The following is a 12,130-nucleotide window of genomic DNA, read 5'->3' as shown; positions in this document are numbered from 1 at the left end:
CAAATTCCTTCATTGTTTCCTTTTTCTTTTCAACACAAATTCCATGTATTTTAGCAATAATAACGGTAATGCTATTTTTGAGGGCATTATCATTTGCAGAAGCCCTCGGTCTTTTTCAACTGCCCTCCTTCGTCGGGCAGTTAATGGAAGACCTCGGGCTTCTGCAAATGATAATGCCCTCAAAAATAGCATTACCCTTATAATAATGCACACGACGTCGGGCCGATGGTGGCACCTGGGTATATACATTAACTGTAATTATAATAATTTCACTTGTCAATGGATGTGAATCAATGACCTTTTGGATTAGGGAAGATAGATAAGCGAGTTTATTTTTATGCCGATTTTAATAATATTTCAGCAATATCATGGCGGGGAACACCAAAAATGGGCTTCACACATTGTACCCATGTGGGGAATCGAACCAGGGTGTTCGGCGTGACGGGTGAACGCTTTCACCACTCGACTACCCCGCACCATTACGGAAGCTGAAAGTGTCAAAGTCTCTGTTGATCAATGATCTACTTTATGTAAACAAGGAATGAAAGACATTAAGCAACCTTCTTTGTCTGTTTACTAGACTAATGCTGAAAGAGCTGGGCGGAAGGGCTGTTCAGGGACTGTGAAGCACTACCTGCATGGGTAGTGGTAGGTGCTTCATGGGGACTTCATCTTGCTTTCCCAAACTAGTATGTACCGGGCTCTTGAATCAAAGTTCACTCTGTAGGAAAGCTGGGTACAATGTGTTAAGCCCATTTCTGGTGTCCCCCCGCCGTGATATTGCTGGAATATTGCTAAAAGCAGCGTAAAACTAAACTCACTCACTGTAGGTGTGAATGCCGAAAGCCAAATATGCTTTGCAGCCAATCGGACGCCAGATATTGGCTCCACACACTGGACCTTTGCACAGATCGATGTGCATGCTGTTGATCACTTGGTCTTGTCCAGACTCGATTATTTACTTAACCGCCGTCATATTAAGCTGGAATATTGCTGATTGTGTCGTTAAACGAAAAAACAACCCCACCAAAACTAATCACACTGGACCCTTGATAGGAACCGAACCCGGTTCATCGGCGTCCCGAGCGAACGCTTTAACCACTTGACTACCTCACCGCCCTGCCGCGGTACGCTATTTATCTTGGTCAGTCATATTTGATGTACACTAACAGATAATTCTGACGGTCGATTCGTATCGCACCCGGTGTAGTGACACTTATCACATAACGAACTGGGTATTCTGGGCTTGCCTTCCCAGCAGCACAAGCTTGTCGAAAGAGGCGACTGAGAAAGTAGTTCAAAAGGTCACATGTCGTTGGTAATAAACGGCTGTTTCAAACCTCAAGGAATTAAAGTAAAAATATGATATTCTCCATATAAATTATAATTGGAAAATCAACTTGTTGATCATGCGTAATAAGGGCGTACGGTACTCGCGGAGAATAGAGAATCTCACCCGAGTGTCTTTTGATATCAAATATATCGCCACGAGTTGATAAAGTTACAAATATTTTTACTTTTATCAACGAGTGGTTGATATATTTGATATCAGAAGACACAAGGGTGATATTCTATTTATCATCAAAAATCACTCTTCATTAGTTTTCATTGAAAAAAGTGAATCTCTGACCACCGTTCTGCCATTAGACTTGCAGTGCAGCGATGTCATAGCATTGTGACGTCATCATGCTCATGACGTCATAGTATTGTCAGGGTATTGTACAAAATCTACTGTCAAAACGATATCTCCTAGGAGATATCGTTTGATCTCACACAAGCCATATCTCCTGTGCAACACAGTTTCGGATGATAAAGCTATATATACACCAAGAAAGAGCGTCTTGATGCATAGGCCCCCACCGCGGGTCAGAAAATCGATCAACTAGGCCCCGGTTCAGTATCCACACCCCCTACTATATAATGAGTAAAGGTTCATCACAGAAATACGGTGACATGATCGAAAACCGGAGAATTACGCACACGTCAATGAATATATCTTATTTTAAAGGTTTCACAAATATCAAAAGCTTTTTTCCATATTTCTGATGTGTGTAGGAGGCATATACACATGCTTCCCATGGTGATGCATTTGATGGTTTTTATCAAATCGCCAAAGACCGAGTTGCTGTGCCGGAAGTATACAAAACTAGGCCAACATAAACACAAAAGTAAGCCATAGTCCAAATTGTAGGTCGTATATACAACCCCTTTTGGCAAACATGTAAACACTCCCGAACTCAAAACGTGATGACAACCTAAAACGGCACTGGGTCAAAACGGTTGTAATGGAATCATGTCTGTGTGCTGTTTATTGTTTACATATGTTGTTGAGATGATAAAGTTTAAATGTTATGCATGTTTGTTATGAACACGTGCGGTCTTCTGTTTATCAGTCTTTTACCTGACTAAGGCAGCCCCCTCGGCAATATTCCAACCACATGACGCCATGATGACGGCTATCTGTAAATAATGCGCGGTTGACATTATGACCATCGATCTAATGATATGCCTCAAACAAGTCACCAGGGCCTAGATTTTCGAAGCTCTCTTAGCGCTAAGATAGTCGTAAGTTAATGTTAATGTGTGGCACTTACGACGTTAATCGCCTCTTACGACAAGCATGGATTAAAGATAAACTCTTCAACGGATCTTTACAGGTATAGTTAAACATCATATCTTAACCAGATGAACCACTGATTAATATGATGTAAAAACACCAATATAACTTTTTCTTGAATAATAAAAAAAAGAGTTGACAGCACATTTCTTGTACATTGACATAACATTAAAATTCTGAATTTATCATTCACAGACATTAGCTAGAACATGTTTAACAATCACAACAATCTCAACAATACATGTATATAACTGAATTACGTTTAACAAAGTCCACAATTTTGCTCTGCACACCACGTCTTGCAGACTTCATTTTGTCAACTTAAGTTTGTCATTGGCCTCAGCAAAGGATGGCTTCGGGCGAGGTTCATCATCTTCACTATCAGAGTTGGGAGCGGATGTGACAGTGGGCGTGGCAAACTGCTGGGCTACTGACGTCACAATCTCGTCTTCAGTAGGGCGTTCGGCTGTAACAACTTGATTGTCAGCATTGATGAAGTTGTCCAACGTGACATCTGCCGGGATTTCCTCTGCTTTATCTGACAGTTCATTCCACATAACTCTGAGGTCGGAAAGAACCATGTTGTCTGTCTCATCATCTGACGAATCTTCATCTCGCTCAGGAAGGACAAAGCCTCCCATCCGATAGCAGTTGGCGATCGTCTTAGATGTGACCTGTCTCCAAACCAAAAAATCAAACATAATTAAAACACAATTATCACTTATTCATGACATATAATATACATTGCTGGTTATGAAAAAACATATAAACAAAATTATAAGCGTACAATCGCAAATCAAAAGTGCAATATTGTGTACTTCGGTTTACTTCCCAAGAAACGAAGCAGCCGGGATACCGAACCCAGTCAGAGCGGGTGGGTGTGCACTCAAGTGTAACGGCTGGTTCATTTGCAGATGCCCTCACGGGTCATTGTGTGTGTGTATATATAGAGATGTTGGGTTTTGTAAATACATGCTCATTTTTTGTGTATAACATTTTGCAATCAACAGACATCATAACATGTCATGTGTTCAAGTATCACACCTGCCTGTCTGTGTAATTACATAATGTGACAGAGACCGAACTCGGGCCATAAATCAATGCATTTTGTTTATGGTGTATAGCCTGATTGGTGTTAAGTTCAAATTGCATGTGGTCAGTGATAGCAGCTGTGTATTGAATATTGTCATTAGCAGACAGGCAGGCAGACACACAGGTGTCAATAAAACAAGACATTGAGTTTAGTCTGTGACAACGACATATCTATATCACAGTTGGAAATTCTGTCAACGCTAAATAATGGCATTGCTTTTAAGTATCGAACTGAGAAAGTGACTCGGTAAGAAGAACGTGTGGTGAAATAGACAAATGAAATTATATAAACAGTTAATTTACTGTCATAACATATAAAAAGCTCGCGCCTGTGAGATATCAACAAAACATTAGAAAAATAGCTCACACCAAAGCCTTCACCGAGTATTCACCGGACAACCGCTTCCAAGCTGCGCGAACCTACTTCACTGCGCACGTGCTATAAGCGCAGCCCAGCTGTTGAAACCCGTTTTCCCCAGAAAAGTCTGGGGAAAATTAGTGAAACGTTTGAACTCCGATTTCGCGCGGTTTTTTCATCGCGTTATTTTTCAACTTTATAAGTTGAATTTGCATTTTTGACGATTTGTTTCGGTAAGTCCATACCGAAAGGTATCAGAATCTGCAAAGTTGTGTTTTACGTTGCATGTGACCTTTAATAAAACTAAACACACTCACTCATTCTTTATACACAGAAACGTACCATAGCCAAAATCAGAATACAGAAACGTAGGGAGACCGGGGTCAATTGTAACACGGGGCAATTGTAACAAGGGCGATTACTCTAAACGTTTTCGCTCAAGCATAGTGTAGGTGAGTAGAGTTATTTCCCTTTACTTTCCTACGGTACACATCCAGCCGTTTTTCAGCTGCTCGCTCATGGCGAGATACAGTTGACGAAGAATCGTTTTTCACATAGGAAAGTAAAATGTTCACAAAACGTAATAAATGGTTCTTAATGCAGTAAATGTTGCTTGGCATGAAATTAATTAACAAGTGTAAAATTGAGGTATTACGACATATTTTGAAGTAGAAATATTTGAGAAGCCCAAAGTTGTTAACGAGTGACGTGGCATGAAACATGGCTACTTGCCATCGGGGCAATTGTAACACTGTGTTACAATTCGCCCCATGTAATTTCCTTGTGTTATGATAATGAAGCAAATTATGATGAAGGTTTTATGTTAGTTCTTTACTAGTTTTATCATAGTAGAACATGTTCAGTGTTATGTTGATAGTATTAGCCCTCGGGTGACATATATTTTGGTGTTAGTCTTTGTATTATATTTTGGGCATACCAATACAAGATTTTAAACCAAAACATTTTAAATGTCGATGGTGATAAAGGTTTAATGTTAATCCATTTCCACCTCAGTTGATCAAGATAACATCTTTCCATATTTTATTTTTGATTTTATTTGGAAAATAAACAGATTGTTACATTTGAACCTTCTTTGTTACAATTGCCCCATCCGCCTGTTACAATTGCCCCGTGCTAGGGGTCAATTGTAACACTTGCAGTCATTGCATTTGATACGTAATAACTTTGTAACGACATGATAGTGAACTTTAAATGACACTGAGGTTTAAAACCAAGATGCCAATGTACTAGTTAGTACCGATTAAATTGGTGAGCGGTCGACTAGTATCGAATTACAAGATGACCCCGGTCTCCCCTACCCTAGAACGATTCCATTCTGCATTGTGCCCTTTTCTTGATCGGAACTGTCATACTGTTGTATTGGATGCATTTGATTGCATTATGTAACTCACTCACTCACTAGTGCCGTATCGTTTCAATAACTTCAGATACTCGTGAAGGTCCGGGTTAGAATATTGGCCTTCAGTAACCTATTCTTGTCGTAAGATTCGACTAACGGGATCGGGTGCACCAGTCAGACTCGCTGACTAAGGTTGACACGTGTCATCGGTTCCCAATGGCGCAGATCGATGCTCATGTTGTTGATCACTGGATTGTCTGGTCTAGACTCGATTATTAGCCATATGGCGGGAATATTGCTGAGTGCGGCGTAAAACTAAACTCACTCAATGACTTCGGCGCCGTTTTATAAACGCCCATATATGCCTTTTTGGCCATGTGCCGTTTTAACCTAATGCCACCACAACGCTGTGCGGAGCTGGGAGCGGCGCGTGATAAAAACATACACCTACCGAGATGGCATCAGCAAGAACAGAGTGAGTCTATACTTGTATTAAGATCACGAATATATGATAAATGCCATTTTTGTTAGCGTATAGTTTAGCAAGTAGGAAATAAATAATCTCGTTTGCATTAATGGTCTTAAGCATAACAACAAAATTAGACAGAAATCGCATACATGAGAACATCTCAACTGGGCCAACACAGCCTTGGGCTTGTCAATACAATTTACACGTTTGCTTACCTTTGGACTCTCGTCGGAAACACATGACAGATGATAATTAGTCAGTTTCATGAATATTTCATGAGTGAACACTATGTTCCTGTTTCTGAAAGTTATTATTAAGGACAGGTTCTGGAGATTGAATGTACTACTTTCACCAGAGACCATACTCTCTATAGTCTATACGTATGGTCTCTGCTTTCACTTTTGCCCTTGTCTTGTTTAACTGATTCTGATTTGTTTTCCGCTCTATTTTGTAATTTGAGCAGTTTGTCGTTGCCTTGTTTGTCAAATGCTGTCCATGGTAAATGATTAATACAACTGCATGTACACAGTTACAGGAATAAAAAAATAACTATTTGACTATGAACAATCACTGATGACAGAAAAATTAACTCTCATAAATCGAATATGCTCTTTAATTATTCAGATGTCACAATTTGACCTTGCGGTTTAAATTGTGTCATTTTTAGCTTATTATTTCTTGTGATACCAGTATTTCACAAGTTAACTGACCAATCTTCAGAAATTACTTTTTAGTATATTTGGAACCACCGAATTCAATTTGGTATAATTGAGGTGAATTGTTTTTCTTTATTCATAATATCATCTTGTCTAACTAGTATCCTCATATGCGTTTTCGACCACTTAACAAACATTCTATGTTTTCTTTCTAATCACATGAATGACTGTAAAACATCTCTCTTACTTATAAAAGATAATTTTTTCCTAAATGCAAGGCATCATGCAAGAATTTACAAATTCTAAGTGATGCTGCACTGCTTGTCAAAGTCTGCATAAGCACTGTCTTCCCAAAACCTATGATGTCCCAAAACCTATGATTAGACATAACTACTGCATTGTTTCAATAATTCCCCCCCCAATATGTTTGAGAAAGTTTGGTTTGATTGGAAATGTATATAAACCAACCAACAAACAATGAAACTGATTAAGAATACTAATAGCAACTAATAAGTACCTCAAAGATATATTTTAAGAGCATGTTTGTTGTTTAATGCAGTGGTAAGCAAAATTTCAGCTGTATGTTTCAAGGGTTTGTAAAAAATTGGAATCAGGACCAGACAATCCAGTGACTGAGGTTATGAGCAATTGGGCTGTTACAAATACCCCACGTCATCAGTGAATTGCATACATTCTGTATATTTGTGGTCACTAGAATAAAGACCGCCTCCATGGTGTAGTGGTTAGAGCGTCCGCCCGGAGAGCGGATGGTCGCGGGTTCGATCCCTGGCCGTGTCATACCAAAAGACGTTAAAATATGGTACTTGTTGGTCCCTGCCTGGCGCTCGGCATTAATGGGTACAACAAGGACTGGTCGGCTCGGAGTTAGTATAATGTGTCTGAGTGGGGTATTCATGCTTCACTGCGGCATGGTATCTAGTGGGCTAGCACTATAAAACCAGTTTAAGTCTGGGCTAGTACAAGCAGCCGCACATACACATACACATGCATGCACGTCGTGATATGAGCGAAATATTCTCAAGCACGACATTAAACCCAATTTCACCTCACCTCACCTCACCTCACTAGAATAAAATATTTATAAATCTTCAAAAAGGAGTAGTTTTACTTCATTTTTGGTGTTAATTATCAAAGCAAGACATGAAAAATGGAATACATTCAACCAGGTAGGATATAACAATCAACATTCTATATATTAAATTTGATGGTAATGTCACTGTTGTGATAAATAAACTCTTATCAACATGGGTGAGTGAGTGAGTTCAGTTTTACGCCACACACAGCAATATTCCACCTGTATGGCGGCTGCCTGTAAATAATCGAGTCTGGACCAGACAATCCAGTGATCAACAGCATGAGCATCAATCTATGCAATTGGGATACGATGACATGTGTCAACCAAGTCAGCAATCCTGACCACCCAATCCTGTTAGTCACTTGTACGACAAGCATGAGTTGCTGACCTTAACGGGTCTCTGTCAACATGGTCAAAGAATTTATTTTGATATTGTTTCATTGATTATAATGAATAACACATCAACTGCTGACCTCTGATTGTAGTCAGTGCCCAATATTCATAATCTGTATCATATTCATAATCTGTATCATATTCATAATCTGTATAATATTCACCTCATGCCCTGTTCACCTTTGACCCATTATGCTGGTCACACACTAAAGGACCATCCTATTCATGTCCAACTCAATTTCTGTTCTTTTTGCAAAAGTGAAATCATAAATGACACAGTATCCTAGAAACACCACAGGGATGGAAATAACCCATTGCAGGGGTGGAAATAACTTTAAAATTGCTAGTGTACTCCGGAACAGTGGCACATGTAAAATCACTTGCCCTGATAATTTTTCCACTATGCCGGCCGTTTTCCTGTTGATTTTTTTAAAATAAACAACATAATTAACATTGGAAAGTCAACTGTGTAATGTTTTATTCCTTCATGGAAGTTGCAACATTCATTCCAAGGTCAAATACAATGTCATGTAGCGTTACGTAGACGCCATGTTTTTTTCTATATCCCCCAAAACGAGGCTCTCTATGATGATTGTAGCAGGTAATATGACGAGTTATCTCCCTTAGACCAGAACAGTGCGCGGCAAAATGTTAGTCTGTCTGTGTGTCTTTTTCGAAGTGTGAAAGCTACACAATTTCACGTTCGCCATTGATTCATCGTTGTTCGTCGGAGTTTGTAGTTTGGAAACGAAGAAAACAATAAATTCAAGTACGCAGAGACGAGTTTTTATTTGTGAGTACGGAACAATGATCATGTGACCATATACTGAAGGGCTATAAATAGCTTGCATAAACTCATTGCAAACTGGACACTGGTACAGAGTGATATACAAATTTATTTGCCTGACAGAAAAAAACACTGGACTCGGACGTCGGGCAATGGGTTATTCCAACCCTGCATTGCCCAACATCACAGTCCAGTGTTTTTTTCTGTCGCACAATTACCATTTATATATCACGCTGCAGCGGTGTCCAGTTGACTTTCCAATGTTAATTATGTTGTTTATTTAAAAAGTCAGCAAGAAAATCGGCTGGTATAGTGGAAAAATTATCAGGGCAAGTGATTTTACTGTACCTGAGTACTCTTGCAATTTTAAAGTTATTTCCACCCCTGCACCATCACTAAAGAAATTCTGTGTTACCATGGTTACCAGGCCTACATTCTGCCGGGGGACTCACACCCTGTCAGTTCCAATGGAACTGTTCAGGGAAAACTGTCGGCGCCTGAGTGAACAGCTGACAGAAAAGCTGAAACAGAACAAGGACGTCACTGACCGTGCTGACGGTGCCTACGTCCTGCTTCAAGGTGGAGAGTCGACCACTAGATACTGCTCTGACAATGAACCCATCTTCAGACAGGTAGGCGTACAAATACTACAATCTGTGTCACAGTCCCTGTACCATGTTATTTTACCTTCTGCCCAGCCCTTTCTCCAAATTGAGCCCTAAATGACACAAGTCTAGATTTCCTCAGGTTAAGGATCTCCCATCTCACTAGAGCTCCTTTTCAGTTTTCAAACAATGATTGTTGCTATCAAAGTTATATATATTCAGAGACTAAGCGTTGTCTAATATGTGTACAGTGCAACAGTCTAATAATAACAGTGGAAACCGCCTAAGTAAAGACCGCTTAACTAAACAGACCTGACAAGTAAACACTTTTCTTTGGTCCCGGCAAATTTCTTCATTAATTATCACTATTAGAGTCTGGTTAACTAAACTCGGATAAATAAACAATACCGCTGAACTAAACATCTTCTCACGGTCCCTGGAAGTAAATTACTTAACAAAAGAGACTAGATAACTAAATTAGCGATCACCACATAGTCCGACATGAGGGGCAGTCGTGTCAGTCTCCAGTCAAACAAGCTATTTACAGCTCGCTGGCGTCATGCAGTTGACAATACACTGACAACTGGAGGCCAGCCCTGATAAGTTGTTCATTGTTACATATGCATACATATATTATACATGCATATGGTTGTCATTTGCAGGTTTTAATAAGTTTGGATAAGTAAAATACCTGATAAGTAAACAATTTTTGCGAGTCCCGTGAAATTTTACTTATCAGGTTTCCACTGTATTTCGAACCCTGACCTGTGAATTAAATGATCTAACATAACATTTGAGTTCAATGGTCTATCATGTGATGTAACACGCCAAACTATATGATTTAATGCACAGCTTAAATGGTGTTACGTGTGAAACTATACTGTCTAATGTACAGCTTAAATGGTGTAACGTGGAACTTTATGGTTTAATGTATGGCTTAAATGGTGTAATGTGGAACTTTATGGTTTAGTGTACAGCTTAAATGGTGTAATGTGGAACTTTATGGTTTAGTGTACAGCTTAAATGGTGTAACATGGAACTTTATGGTTTAATGTACAGCTTAAATAGTGTAACAGGGAACCCTGTGGTTTAATGTATGGCTTAAATGGTGTAACGTGGAACTTTATGGTTTAATGTACAGCTTAAATGGTGTAACAGGGAACTTTATGGTTTAATGTACAGCTTAAATAGTGTAACGTGGAACTTTATGGTTTAATGTACAGCTTAAATAGTGTAACATAGAACTTTATGGTTTAATGTACAGCTTAAATAGTGTAACGTAGAACATTATGTTTTAATGTACAGCTTAAATGGTGTAACGTGGAACTTTATGGTTTAATGTACAGTTTAAATGGTGTAACGTGGAACTTTATGGTTTAATGTACAGCTTAAATGGTGTAACGTGGAACTTTATGTTTTAATGTACAGCTTAAATGGTGTAACGTGGAACTTTATGGTTTAATGTACAGCTTAAATGGTGTAACGTGGAACTTTATGGTTTAATGTACAGCTTAAATGGTGTAACGTGGAACTTTATGTTTTAATGTACAGCTTAAATGGTGTAACGTGGAACTTTATGGTTTAATGTACAGCTTAAATGGTGTAACGTGGAACTTTATGGTTTAATGTATGGCTTAAATGGTGTAACATGGAACTTTATGGTTTAATGTACAGCTTAAATAGTGTAACGTGGAACTTTATGGTTTAATGTACAGCTTAAATAGTGTAACGTGGAACTTTATGGTTTAATGTATGGCTTAAATGGTGTAACGTGGAACTTTATGGTTTAGTGTATGGCTTAAATGGTGTAACGTGGAACTTTATGGTTTAATGTATGGCTTAAATGGTGTAACGTGGAACTTTATGGTTTAATGTATGGCTTAAATGGTGTAACGTGGAACTTTATGGTTTAATGTATGGCTTAAATGGTGTAACGTGAAACCCTGTGGTTTAATGTACAGCTTAAATAGTGTAACGTGGAACTTTATGGTTTAATGTACAGCTTAAATAGTGTAACGTGGAACCCTGTGGTTTAATGTACAGCTTAAATAGTGTAACGTGGAACTTTATGGTTTAGTGTACAGCTTAAATGGTGTAACGTGGAACTTTATGGTTTAATGTATGGCTTAAATGGTGTAACATGGAACATTATGGTTTAATGTACAGCTTAAATAGTGTAACGTGGAACTTTATGGTTTAATGTATGGCTTAAATGGTGTAAAGTGGAACGTTATTGTTTAATGTACAGCTTAAATGGTGTAACGTGGAACTTTATGTTTTAATGTACAGCTTAAATGGTGTAACGTGGAACTTTATGGTTTAATGTACAGCTTAAATGGTGTAACGTGGAGATTTATGGTTTAATGTATGGCTTAAATGGTGTAAAGTGGAACGTTATTGTTTAATGTACAGCTTAAATGGTGTAACGTGGAACTTTATGGTTTAATGTACAGCTTAAATGGTGTAACGTGGAAATTTATGGTTTAATGTACAGCTTAAATAGTGTAACGTGGAACTTTATGGTTTAGTGTACAGCTTAAATAGTGTAATGTGGAACTTTATGGTTTAATGTAAATGGTGTAACGTGGAACTTTATGGTTTAATGTACAGCTTAAATGGTGTAACGTGGAACTTTATGGTTTAGTGTACAGCTTCAATAGTGTAACGTGGAACTTCATGGTTTAATGTAAATGGTGT

General features: G+C 38.6%; 1 protein-coding gene across 2 annotated transcripts in view; it reads left to right on the top strand.

The window, feature by feature from the left end:
* Positions 1 to 5,821: 5,821 nt before the first annotated feature.
* LOC124252774 (xaa-Pro dipeptidase-like) overlaps positions 5,822 to 12,130 on the top strand; it is a 29,876-nt gene continuing 23,567 nt past the window's right edge. For both annotated transcript variants that reach the window (XM_046686430.1, XM_046686431.1), the window contains exons 1-2: positions 5,822 to 5,902; positions 9,256 to 9,460. In XM_046686430.1, coding sequence (XP_046542386.1) covers positions 5,883 to 5,902; positions 9,256 to 9,460 — 225 coding nt within the window. In that variant the 5' untranslated portion in view covers positions 5,822 to 5,882. The remainder of the gene's footprint in view (positions 5,903 to 9,255; positions 9,461 to 12,130) is intronic.

This window comes from Haliotis rubra, unplaced genomic scaffold (genome assembly GCF_003918875.1).
Source record: "Haliotis rubra isolate DU_JTF1 unplaced genomic scaffold, ASM391887v1 Scf523, whole genome shotgun sequence".
Classification (NCBI taxonomy): domain Eukaryota; kingdom Metazoa; phylum Mollusca; class Gastropoda; order Lepetellida; family Haliotidae; genus Haliotis; species Haliotis rubra.
The sequence above is the reverse complement of the archived record's forward strand: the minus strand, read 5'-3'. Positions and strand labels throughout refer to the sequence as shown.